The following is a 14027-nucleotide window of genomic DNA, read 5'->3' as shown; positions in this document are numbered from 1 at the left end:
TAGTTTCAGATGTAGAGTCCAGTCATTCATCAATTGCATATATAACACCCAGGTCTTGTTTTCTGACACTATACCTCACATGAGGTCAAGAAATTAGATTAGTTTCTGTTGTTGTTGTTAGCTAAATTCTCTTCACTATCTTCTGGTAAAGTCTGCTGTTCCTTTGCAATTCAGTTATTGTTACAATCAACCAATCTCTCTTTATTGAAAGTATTTAAAGAATTCCTGAGTAATTGCCCTGTACCCAGACAATTAACTGGAATCTTAATGAAAAAAGAAACTCCTGAACAAAGTAAATGGCAGATATTCACAAGACTGGAGTAAGAATATGTTTTTATCTTTCAAAATTTTCCCCAAACTTTGTTGAGATATAATTGACATATAACATTGTATAAGTTTAAGGTGTACAATGTAATGATTTCATATAATTGTGAAATGATTACAATAAGGTTAGCACGCTTTACATAGCAACATTTAATAAGAAAGTTTCAAGAAACCAATACATTATTAACTTCAGTCATCATATTATACATTAGATCCCCAGACTGATATATTTTATAGCTGAAAATTCATACCCTCGACCAACATTTTTTCATTTCTCTCACAGTTTTCTTTCTTTCTTTCTGGTTTGGATGCCTTTTAATTCTTTTTTCTTGCCTAATTGCTCTGGCTAGGACTTCTAATGTTAAATAGGAGTGGTAAGAATGGACAATTTTGTCTTGTTTTTAATCTGATAGGTAAAGATTTCAGCTTTTCCCTATTGAAAATTGTTCGTTTAGGCTTGTCATATGTAGCTTTTATTATATTGATATATGTTTGGTCTATGCCCAAACTGTTGAGAGATTTTGTTATGAAAGTATGTTGGATTTTGTCACTTTAGAGGATTATATGAATTTTACCCCTATTTATATTAATGGGGTATATTAATTTTATTGATTCCCGTGTGTCGAATCATCCTTGCATCCCAGGAATAACTCTCACTTGATTATGGTACATGATACTTTTAATGTGCTGTTGAATTTGTTGTGTGTGGTTTTTTTTTTTTTTTAAGATTGTATTTATTTATTTGACAGAGATCACAAGTAGACAGAAAGGCAGGCAGAGAGAGAGGGGAGAAACAGTCTCCCTGCTGAGCAGAGAGCCTGATGCTTGAACCCAGGTCCCTGAGATCATGACCTGAGCCAAAGGCAGAGGCTTTAACGCACTGACCCACCCAGGTGCCCCTTTGTTGTGTATTTTGTTGAGAATGTTTGCATCTATATTCATCAGAGATATTGGCCTGTACTTTTCTTTTCTTGTTTCTTTGGTATCAGGGTAAAACTGGCATTATAAAATGAGTTTAGGAGTGCTCCCTCCTTTTTAATTTTTGGAAGAATTGAGAAAGATTAACATTAATCCTTAAAAAATTTCATAGAATTCACCTGTGAACCATCTATTTCAGGTCCTTTTCTTTGTTAGGAGGCTTGATAACAAATTCAATCTCTTGTGTTTGATTTGTTCAAGTTTTCTCTTTCTTTGTGATTCAGTCTTGATAGGTTGTCTTTTTCTAAGAATTTATCCATTTCTTCTAAAGTATTATGCAGTTTGCAGGTAGATAATTGTTATAGTAGCCTCTTATGATACTTTGTATTTCTATGGTGCCAATTTTGGTGTCTCCTCTTTTTTCCATAATTTTATTTTATTGCATCCGCTCTCTCTTTCTTGGTTAGTCTAGCTAATGATTTGCCATTTTATTTATTTTTTCAAACCCAACTCTTGGTTTAATTGATTTTTTCCCCTTTTGTCTCTTTGGTCTCTGTTTTGTTTATTTCTGTTCTGACTTTTGTTATTTCTTTCTTTCTACTAACTCGGGGCTTTGTTTGTTTTCCTTTTTTAATTCCTTTAGGGATAAAGTTAGGTTATTTGAGATAGTTCCTCAAAATGTTGAAAATAGAACTGCCCTATGACCCAGCAATTGCACTATTGGGTATTTACCCTAAAGATACAAATGTAGTGATCCAAAGGGGCACATGCACCCGAATGTTTATAGCAGCAATGTCCACAATAGCCAAACTATGGAAAGAACCTAGATATCCATCAACAGATGAATGGATCAAGAAGATGTGGTATATATACACAATGGAATACTATGCAGCCATCAAAAGAAATGAAATCTTGCCATTTGCGACAACATGGATGGAACTAGAGCGTATCATGCTTAGCGAAATAAGTCAAGCAGAGAAAGACAACTATCATATGATCTCCCTGATATGAGGAAGTGGTGATGCAACATGGAGGCTTAAGTGGGTAGAAGAAGAATAAATGAAACAAGATGGGATTGGGAGGGAGACAAACCATAAGTGACTCTTAATCTCACAAAACAAACTGAGGGTTGCCGGGGGGAGGGGGTTTGGGAGAAGGGGTTGGGATTATGGACATTGGGGAGGGCATGTGATTTGGTGAGTGCTGTGAAGTGTGTAAACCTGTTGATTCACAGACCTGTACCCCTGGGGATAAAAATATATGTTTATAAAAAATAAAAAAATTATAAAAAAAAAAAGAGATTTTTTAAATATAGACATTTATTGCTGTAAACTTACCTCTTAGAACTGCTTTTCATGTGTCCCTATGTTTTGGTATATATATATTTTTGTTTTTATTATTGTTTATTTTAAGATACATCTCTGATTTCCTTTTTATTTTTTTCTTTATTGGTCCACTGGTTTTTTAAGGAGTATGGTGTTAAGTTGCATATTTTGTGAATTTTTCATTTTTTTCCCCTGAGGTTTTATACCATTGTGTATGGAAAAGGTATTAGATATTATTTCAATTCCCTTAAATTTCATAAGACTTGCTTTGTGAGCCAAGATATATTTTATTCTGGAGAATGTTCCATGTGTGCTTGAGAAGAGTGTGTATTTTGTTCCTGTTGGACATAAAATTCCATATATGTCTTTAAGGTCCATTTGGTCTGTTGTTTTATAGGCCTGCTATTTTCTCCCTAATTTTCTTTCTGATTGATCTGTCCAATGTTATTAGTATTAGTAGGGCATTGAAGTCCTCTAGTATTATTGAATTGCTTTTGAAGTTCAGGGATGTCATATTATTTTTAATCCTTCACTTTGTTAATGTGATGCATCACATTTATTAAATTACATATGTTCAAACATCCTTGATTCTTAGTGATAAATCTTAATTGATCATGATGTATGATCCTTTTAATGTGCCATTAAAATTGGTTTGCTAGTATTTTATTGAGAATTACTATATTTATGTTCATCAGGCCTGTTCTTCAGGTCAAAATTACATTAGCATATAGTTTTCTTTTCTTTTGATATCTTGGTCTGATTTTGGTATTAGGATAATTCTGGCCTCATAAAATGAGTTTGGAAGTTTTTCTTCCTATTCAGTTTTTTGGAAGAGATTGAAAATAATTAACATTAAGTACTCCTTAAGTGTTTGGTAGAATTCATCTATGAAGCCATCTGATCCTGGATTTTCTATGTTGGGAGGTTTTTAACTGATAACTGATTTGAACTCTTTACTCATTATTGGTTTGTTCAGGTTATTCTATTTTTTTTTTTCATGATTCAATCTTGATAGGTCATTTCTAGGAATTTTATTTATTTATTTTGACAGAGAGAGAGATCACAAGTAGGCAGAGAGGCAGGCAGAGAGAGAAGGGGAAGCAGGCTCCCTGCTGAGCAGAAAGCCCAACATGGGATCCGATCCCAGGATTCTGAGACCATGACCTGAGCTGAAGGCAGAGGCTTTAACCCACTGAGCCACCCAGGTGCCCCTATTGGTTATAGTATTCTTTTAAAGATTTATTTCATTATTTTAGAGAGAGAGTGTGCCCATGTGTGTGCCTATTTGATGGGGAAGGGGCAAAAGGAAAGGGGGAGAGAGAGAATCTCAAGCAGATTCCCTGCTGAGCTCAGAGCCTGAAACAGGGCTCTATCTCATGACCCTTGAGATCATGACCTGAACTGAAATCAAGAGTTGGGCGCTTAAAAATAATATGATTCTTCTATTGAAGAGTTCTTTTGGCCTTATGTACATTTTCCTCTCTAGATTTGGCAAATAAATAATAAATAAATAATAAATAAATAAATAAATAAAATAAAAAATAAATAAACTTTCTGCCCATTTCTCTTTCACTTTTTCTGGGACTCCCACCGCACATATGGTATTTCTTTTGATGTGTCCTCTAAGTACCACCAGCTTTCTTTAATCTTTTTTTTTTCCTCTTAACTGGATTATTTTAAATGATTGCCCTTGAGTTCAGTATTTCTTCTGCTTGATCAACTGTGCCCTTGAAGTTTTATAGTGGAATTTTTCAGTTCAGTTATTGTTTTCTTCAGATCTAGAATTTCTGTTTGGTTCTCTCTTACTTTAAAAACATTGGGGAGGGTATGTGCTTTGGTGAGTGCTGTGAAGTGTGTAAACCTGGTGATTCACAGACCTGTACCCCTGGGGATAAAAATATATGTTTATAAAAAATAAAAAATTAAAAAAAATAATTTCTTTGTGAAACTCATTTTGTTTATGTATTGTTTTCCTGATTTTGTTTATTTGTCTATTTATGCTCTCTTATCTGAGCTTAAGGTGATTATTTTAAATTTATTTATCAGGCATTTTGTACATTTCCATTTCTTTCATCTGTCTTCCACAAGAGCTCTGTTTTACTCCTTTGTTGGCATCACGTTTCCTTGATTCTTTATGTTTCTTGAAGACTTGCATTGCTGCCCTCACATTTGAAGAAGCAGCCATCTCTTCCAATGTTTACTAACTGGCCTTGGGAGAGAAAGACGCCAGAGACCGGTCAGCCCAGCTGGAGTTTGAGGGGTCTCTCAGACTTTTTTTAATGGGTGTGGTTGTTCCACCCCTCTCCTGGGGTTGTTCCACACCTCCTGAGGGGCAGTGTGTGGCAGAGATTAGGATTGAACACCTACTCTTCATCCCAGAAAGCCAGTCTGGCTATGGAGAGCCTCTCATAAATTTTCCCTGATGCAATGCCCTAAAATGTTCAAAGTTGTGCAATTCAGCAGAATCAAGCCAGGCGTTGGTATCCGTGTTGTCTACAGGATTGTGCCCATTTGTGGGAGGCTCATGTGTGCCATCTGCTGGGGAATTTGGGGTTTTGGCTACAGGGTGTGAGTATGGGGAATGGGGTATTCTCAGGTGAGAAATACTATTGTTTTATGGGTGAGGCTCTTGCTGAAGTCTGTAAGGCACTTAATTGGACACGTGGCTCATTATTGTGATCCACACACTGGCTTCTGTCAACCCCCATCTCTTTTCCCTATTCCTAGGTGTCCCCAGACTATTTAAGTATGCCAAGTGTCTCAGTGTTCTGAATGGAGTGAGATAAAAGTAGTCTCTTGCACAGTGTTTTGCAAGGCTGGGGAAACTGTGTTCTCATCCCTTTTATTTTCTCTGTCAGAGAAATCACTAGCCAAGATAGTCTCTCTTGGCGTTGAGCTGGGGGAGGGAATAATGTGGGTAAAGTGAAACTGTTGTTCTTACCATCTTCCAATGCATCTATTCTCATATTTTTTACTTCACCTGGGGACTAGAACCTTTCAGCCAGATTATCTCATTCATGGTAGTTGTTAAAATAGGCATTTTTATGTGGTTATGCACCTAGGAATCTCTGATTCTGACATTTGCTGGTGTCACTCTCCTTTTCCATTACTAGGCACAATTTAGTCATAGTTATTTGTATGAAGTGTAACTTAAAAAAAATTAAACAATGTATCAAACACAAGCAGTATAACAGACTACCGAATTGCCCATCATTGCTGCACCAAAAAGGAATAATTTAAACAAGATTCATGTATCAACAGAGATATGTGAACAACTGCTATTGCAAATGGAGTAGTAGTAATGATTCTCACTAGTCCTTGGCCCTGGTTATCAAAATGGAATTGGCCCAAACTGTGAGCTGTCTGATATACATAGTACTCTCTTTACTATGCAGTCAAGGCTGGTGTGGTGGTCAGAGGCATTAACTTAACCTACCCATTCCTCATTTAGTTGTGTAAAGGGACATGGTCCTGACAATGAATTGCACCTTAAATGTAGACACTGACAGTCTTGGGAAGAATAAAAATGAATCACAAATAAAATAAAAAACACCCAAAAAGATTTTAGGAGAAAGCAATCAGTTTTAGGGCCATTTTGGAATTAGGGAGCCAAGTAGAGAAACATGAACACCTCTTAATAAAGGAGCAAGTAGGATGATATAACTTGGTTCAAAGAACATTTGAGGAACAAGGTATTTATAAATATTGAAAAAGAAGTTGGGTGAAAGAATCCAATCTGAAAAGATTACATACTCTATGATTCCAAATATACGACATTCTGGAAAAGGACTGTAAAAAGGTCAGTGGTTGCCAGGAGCGAAAGGGGAGATGAATAAGCAGAGCATGAGGATTTTTAGGGCAGTGAAAATACTCAGCATGATACCATTACAATAGATAGATGTCATTAAACATGTGTTTAAGCCCATAAAACGCATAACAATGAGAAAAAACTTTCTTGTAAATGATGGACTTTGACTGTTTATGATGTGTCATGTAAGTTAATCAGTTGTAACAAATGTACCACTCCAGGTGGGGATATTGATAACAGGAGGTTTAGTATGTGCGGTGCAAGGATTTTATGGGAAATCTCTGTACTTACCTTTCATATTTTCTGTGACCATTAAACTGCTATAAAAAATAGACAAAACAATAGAAGAAATTAGAATGAATGTAATATCGCCATTTATACATATTTATAAAAGGAAGCATATTTTCAAGAAACTGATATCAATACCTTTTCATTATACTTATATGTATTTTCCTTTAGAAATAATTTTGATCATTGGTTTTGATTTGAATGTTAACTACATAAACTTGGGTGACTCAAGTATTGTATTTTGTCTTCCCACTCATCACTTGAAGAATTTGTGTTAGAATTGCTATATATAGAAAATACTTGTTGACAACATGGAAAAGTGTGAAGAGAAAACCCATTTTCAGAGGGTGGTGAATGTCACAGAAGCTGGGCTTCTAGGACCTTTGAAAGCTAGAACAAATTTAACTTAGTTTGCGTAGGATAGTGTTGATAGCCAGGAGGAATTGGGGCTTAGGTTGAGGAAAAGGGCCTGCAGTAATGCTATTTGGAAGTTTATTGGCAAAGACAGGTATACAGAAAGCAAATCCTGGAAGGACTTGGCTAGACTAAGTGCTGAAGAGATCAGAGATGTATTTGGGGAAAGCTATTTTTTTAATAGTTGTTTGCAACATGATATGTGAAATAAACCTTTTCCTGTGTGTCCTTAAATTACCTTACAAAATTTTTTCTGAATGTTTATGATGTATACTTATTATTTTGTAATGGTTGCTGGTTTATGCTTGAAGGGACAGCATAGGAGAAACCAGGGGCTATCCACATGAGCATAGTCATGATGGGTTGCAAGTAATTTTTTAAAGTAATTTCTATATTAATTGCTTAGGTTTAGTTTTCATCTTTCTTTTTTTTCTCAGTGATTATGGTAGTCTACTTTGAATTTCTCAATTCTCTTACAAGCACTACCCATTCTTTTATCCACAGTAAATTTAATTATTTAAATTAAATTTAATTATTTAAATTTCTATGCAATGGTTAAGTAGTTATTAAGACTTAATTTTCTCCTTGCCTTTAGCAACTTAAAAAAAATGAAAAATTAAAGCCTGAAGGGAAAGACAATTTGAGTATCATTGGTGAATAATCTTTTCTTATGTTCCTTTTTCCCTTCTAGCTGAAACCAATTGGTATACAGTGTAGGAAATCTTTGGACGAATGCGATTTCCCTGAGTATTGCAATGGGGTTTCCTCACACTGTGTGCCTGACACTTACGCACGTGATGGACAAAGTTGTGATTCAGGTGATGCCTACTGTTTTGGAGGACGATGTCGGATACATAACAAACAGTGTAAAGATTTGATTGGAGGAGGTAAGGACCAAAACTTTCTTCTTAGTTCCTAAATTCCGATTCTACTATGCTTCCTTATTCAATTCTATAGGACAAAATGTAAATATAATTTGTTAATGAGTAAAGTCTTGTCCCTTAGTGTTAAAGGAAATAAAATTTTCTTAATTCTGAAAAAAACCGTAGTTTATATGGAGTTCTTGTTTGTAAAGGAAGAAACCTCAAGTGGAAATGCAACTTCCCAGATTATATAGAATTGGTGGTGATGGTGTTTAGTTTAGGCTTAGATGAAACAAAGTTTTTACTAGAACAAAGCAGGACTAATAACTGATTGTGTGGATATCAAGTGTGGGTCTGTTCCAAGGGGCTTGCTCGTGAAAGTGTATTTCAGCTTAACACCGGTCTTGTTCAGTTTGATACCTTCCTATAAATGTGAAGATAATTAGCTTCACTGAAATATACAATTTTCTGAACATACAGTTCATGTTCTTTGAGAGAGCAAAATGTTTTATTCTCAGTCCTCCCTTAAGGCCTTCCTTTGCCAGGTCATAGATATTGTGTGCCTTCCTAAGTATTATGAAATCTATATGAATGACAGGAATTTAAGGAGGAGATGAGGTAGAGGTTTTGGTGATATTCTAATTTTGTTCTGCTTTTCTATCAGAATCATAGTTATGTTGTTTAGCAAGACAATGGTGACATTAATATTTAAAACATAATTGAGATACAAGCAAATGGCCAGTAAAATTAGGAGAAACAGAATATTACTTCAGATCCATGATTTAGTGTTTTCCCTAAGTAAAAGAGGGAAACTAAATTGCAGTGCTAGTCAGATAAATGTAGATCCATATAGTGGGATGCGAACTAGGTATACCCTAAGTTATTTATCTTGTTTACTGTTTCCTTAGTATGAGCAGTGATTTTGAGTGATTTAAAGCTCTCTGAGAACTACAGGTGTTTAAGTACAATCGTCTTCTCCCAAAGTATTAAAAATTTGTTGGAGATAAGTATAACATCTAAAGCATCTTGATTTTGAAGAAATGTCTCTCCTGTCCTAGTGACTACTTGTGTTAATGCATTTAGGAAATGGTAAGTCTGGGCCCGACTATCAGTTAGTTTTGTATTTATTTTGGAAAAACAGTTAGATTTTGTGAGCCTCCTACAGAGCTTGGGGGCAAAAGGAAATTGAAAGTTTTGGAGTTGAAGTTTTCCTCAACCATAACTGTATTTCAATCCAAATGAACTAAAATTCTTTGACTAGGTCATCTGTGATCTGCCATGGACACTGGTTAACCAGAATGTTCTTGAGTAGGGCTTAATAGAATTCTGAAGAAGTCATTAGCTTTCCAAGATAAGAATGATACATGATTTATAGGTAACAGCCAATAAAATCTTATTCACAGACCTAACACATATCATTATGTGCCACTAAATTATTAGTTTCTGGCCAAAATATGCTTATAGGGTAAAATGTGTCCTTTTTTAAGTTCCTTAGCAAATTTTGTTTTTGTAGGAATGTAGCTCCTGTGGTAGTCTCTTCAGTGTTATTTCTACACATGCAGAAACTTAGCATTTAGGTATAATATAAAAAGATATTTAAGTTTTAGCATCGTTAATTTGTGGTGATGTTTATCCTTTAAAAGGTAGGAGGTCTCATTAGTTGTAAAGTCACATACATTATTAGGGGTATTTGTCACCAAATTAAGTTGGGTACACCTAGAGGAATGTGGGTCCAAACCCAACAGTCACATCAGAGTTTCTCAATGGCAACAGTATTGATATTTTAGGCCAGATAATTCTTTGTTGTGAGAGGGGGGAATAAGGAAAATCGTTCTGTCCCTGGTAGTACATTTAGCAGAATTCATGACCATTGCTTACTAGACACAATGCCTACAGGCGTTTTTGGTTTTTACAGCTGGGGCAGAATTGTTACTGGCTTCTAGAAAGTAAAAGTCAATACTAGAAATACTAGAAAGTAAAAGTCAAAAGTCAATTCTACAATACACAGAACAGTTCCTGAAACAGAGTTATCTGGCTCCCCACAAGGGGCCATCTTTTTAATTGCTTTCTGGATGTTTTGTAGTTTCATGGGAAGAAAATATTTATGAACCATGTATCTGATAAGAAATTAATATCCAGGATATATAGAAACTCCTAAAACTCAACAACAAAAAACAAATGGTTCAATTCAAAAATGGGCAAAGAATTTGAATAGGTGTCTCTCTATACCTATCTCTCAACATTACTAATCAGTAGGGAAGTGTAAATCAAAATCACAGTTTCACACTCATTAGGATGGCTACCAAAAAAACCCACACAAAACTCCACCCAAAAGATGGGTGAGTATGTAGAGGAATTGGAACCCTTGTGCACTGTTGGTGGGGGTGGAAAATGATATAAGCTGCTGTGAAAAATAGATGGTTGTTCCTCTAAAATTAGAAATAGAATTACTATATGACCCAGCATTCCTATTTATGAGACTATAACCAAAAGATTTGAAAGCACTGTCTGGAAGAGATATTTGTATACCCATGTTCATAGCAGCATTATTGAGAATAACTAAAATTTGGAAGTAACCCAAGTGTCCATCAATAGATGTATGGAAAAAGAAAAATGTGGTATATACAAACAATGGAATTTTATTCTGCATTAAAAAGGATAGAAATTTTGCAATATTTTACAACATGGATGAATCTCGAGGACAATTTTGCTAAGTGAAATAGCCAGTCACAAAAACACAAATACTCTATGAGTCTATTGATCTATCTGATAGTCAAAATCATAAGTATAAAAAATATAATGGTATTTGGGAGGAGAAGGAATGGAGAGTTATTGTTTAATAAGTATAGCATTTCAGTTTTACGAGATGAAAAGTTATGAATGGATGGTAGTGATGGCTACACAACATGAATGAATTTAATACCATTAAACTGTACACTTAAAAATGGTTAATATGGTAAACTTTATTTTGTATGTATTTTAACACAATAAAATTTGTGGAAAGAAATAAAAACAAATTCATTTTATATGCAGACATTATCTTATCTATTTTTAATATTATTTAAAACAACTCAGCTAAAAAGACTTTTTTTTTCTTCATTTCTTTTTTTTTTATTTAATTTTTTATTTTTTATAAACATATATTTTTATCCCCAGGGGTACAGGTCTGTGAATCAACAGGTTTACACACTTCACAGCACTCACCAAAGCACATACCCTCCCCAATGTCCATAATCCCACCCCCTTCTCCCAAACCCCCTCCCCCCAGCAACCCTCAGTTTGTTTTGTGAGATTAAGAGTCACATATGGTTTATCTCCCTCCCAATCCCATCTTGTTTCATTGATTCTTCTCCTACCCACTTAAGCCCCCATGGTGCATCACCACTTCCTCATATCAGGGAGATCATATGATAGTTGTCTTTCTCTGCTTCACTTATTTCACTAAGCATGATATGCTCTAGTTCCATCCATGTTGTTGCAAATGGCAAGATTTCATTTCTTTTGATGGCTGCATAGTATTCCATTGTGTATATATACCACATCTTCTTGATCCATTCATCTGTTGATGGACATCTAGGTTCTTTCCATAGTTTGGCTATTGTGGACATTGCTGCTATAAACATTCGGGTGCACGTGCCCCTTTGGATCACTACATTTGTATCTTTAGGGTAAATACCCAGTAGTGCAATTGCTGGGTCATAGGGCAGTTCTATTTTCAACATTTTGAGGAACCTCCATGTTGTTTTCCAGAGTGGCTGCACCAGCTTGCATTCCCACCAACAGTATAGGAGGGTTCCCCTTTCTCCGCATCCTCGCCAGCATCTGTCATTTCCTGACTTGTTGATTTTAGCCATTCTGACTGGTGTGAGGTGATATCTCATTGTGGTTTTGATTTGTATTTCCCTGATGCCGAGTGATATGGAGTACTTTTTCATGTGTCTGTTGGCCATCTGGATGTCTTGGAGTCAATCCCATTTACAATTGCACCCAAAACCATAAGATACCTAGGAATAAACCTAACCAAAGAGACACAGAATCTATACTCAGAAAACTATAAAGTACTCATGAAAGAAATTGAGGAAGACACAAAGAAATGGAAAAATGTTCCATGCTCCTGGATTGGAAGAATAAATATTGTGAAAATGTCTATGCTACCTAAAGCAATCTACACATTTAATGCAATTCCTATCAAAGTACCATCCATTTTTTTTCAAAGAAATGGAACAAATAATCCTAAAATTTATATGGAACCAGAAAAGACCTTGAATAGCCAAAGGGATATTGAAAAAGAAAGCCAACGTTGGTGGCATCACAATTCCGGACTTCAAGCTCTATTACAAAGCTGTCATCATCAAGACAGCATGGTACTGGCACAAAAACAGACACATAGATCAATGGAACAGAATAGAGAGCCCAGAAATAGACCCTCAACTCTATGGTCAACTCATCTTCGACAAAGCAGGAAAGAATGTCCAATGGAAAAAAGACAGCCTCTTCAATAAATGGTGCTGGGAAAATTGGACAGTCACATGCAGAAAAATGAAATTGGACCATTTCCATATACCACACACAAAAATAGACTCAAAATGGTGAAGGACCTCAATGTGAGAAAGGAATCCATCAAAATCCTTGAGGAGAACACAGGCAGCAACCTCTTCGACCTCAGCCGCAGCAACATCTTCCTAGGAACAACGCCAAAGGCAAGGGAAGCAAGGGAAAAAATGAACTATTGGGATTTCATCAAGATCAAAAGCTTTTGCACAGCAAAGGAAACAGTTAACAAAATCAAAAGACAACTGACAGAATGGGAGAAGATATTTGCAAACGACATATCAGATAAAGGACTAGTGTCCAGAATCTCTAAAGAACTTAGCAAACTCAACACCCAAAGAACAAATAATCCAATCAAGAAATGGGCAGAGGACATGAACAGACATTTCTGTAAAAAGCCTTTTTTAAAAAAGATTTTATTTTTATTTGAGGGAGAGAGTGAGAGAAAGCATGAGCCTGGGGAAGGGCAGAGGAAAGGGACAAGTAGACTCGTTGCTCAGCAGGGAATCCTACATGGAGCTCGATCCCAGAACCCTGAGATCATGACTTGAGCTGAAGTCAGACACAGCCTACTGAGCCATCTAGGCAACACAGCTAAAAGTTTTTTAAAGCTTCATTGCAGATTTCCTTACTCTGAAGCCCATTAGGTCTTTTAACATCATGTTTTATGTATTTACATCTAAATCTTTAATATCTTAAAGATTGGGAACCATTTTTTTTCCTTCTTCTGTTCTTCCTTGAGTGTCTAAAATTGACCTAGTAAATAATATATATATATATATATATATATATATATATATATATATATATGGATTTTTTATTAGAAGGGAGGCACAAAAAGGAGGGATTCCTTATGCCACCATAGTGTTGGAAATACTGTCTTTAGCATTTTGTGGAAGGGAGGTCTAGTGGTCATGAACTCATTTAACTTTAGTCTGGAACCCTTTAATTTCTGAAGGGCAGTTTTGCCTGATAGAGTATTCTTTGTTGGCAGCTTTTTCTTTCAGTGCTTTGAATATCATCCTGCTGCTTTCTGGGCTATAAGATTTCTGCTGAAAATTCCCTCACAGCCTTATGGGGGTTCCATTGTATGTAAGAACTCACTCTTTTCCCTACTGTCAAATTCTCTCCTTGTCTTTGAATTTCTACAATTTTATTATAATGTGTCTTGTTATGGATTTCTTTGGGCCCATGAGGTTCTTTGGTCTTTCTCCATCTGGATATCCATTTCCTTCTTCCAACTGGGAAGTTCTTTAACCATTATTTCTTTGAAAGTGCTTCCTGATCCTTTCCTTCTCTACTCCTCTCCTGGAACTCTCATAATGCATATATTAGTGCCATTGATGGTGCCCCATAAGTCCCTTAAGTCACTCTCATTCTCTTATTTTGTTTGCTGCTAATATTTTCCAATAACCTCTTTTTGAGTTCACTGATCATTTCTTTGCTTTGTCCAGTCAGTTATTGAACCTCTCTAGTGCATATTTCATTTGTTGGTTTGTTGTCAGTTTCATGATTTCTGTTTGGTACTTGGGGCTC

The 14027-nt window shown here is 35.7% G+C and overlaps 1 protein-coding gene across 1 annotated transcript in view; it reads left to right on the top strand.

Moving 5' to 3' along the window:
- LOC131820665 (disintegrin and metalloproteinase domain-containing protein 5-like) overlaps positions 1-14027 on the top strand; it is a 159623-nt gene that overhangs the window by 91375 nt on the left and 54221 nt on the right. Inside the window, exon 15 of the mRNA XM_059156370.1 lies at positions 7769-7964. Coding sequence (XP_059012353.1) covers positions 7769-7964 — 196 coding nt within the window. The remainder of the gene's footprint in view (positions 1-7768; positions 7965-14027) is intronic.

The sequence above is a fragment of the Mustela lutreola genome, chromosome 18 (assembly GCF_030435805.1).
Source record: "Mustela lutreola isolate mMusLut2 chromosome 18, mMusLut2.pri, whole genome shotgun sequence".
Taxonomy (NCBI): domain Eukaryota; kingdom Metazoa; phylum Chordata; class Mammalia; order Carnivora; family Mustelidae; genus Mustela; species Mustela lutreola.
The sequence above is the reverse complement of the archived record's forward strand: the minus strand, read 5'-3'. Positions and strand labels throughout refer to the sequence as shown.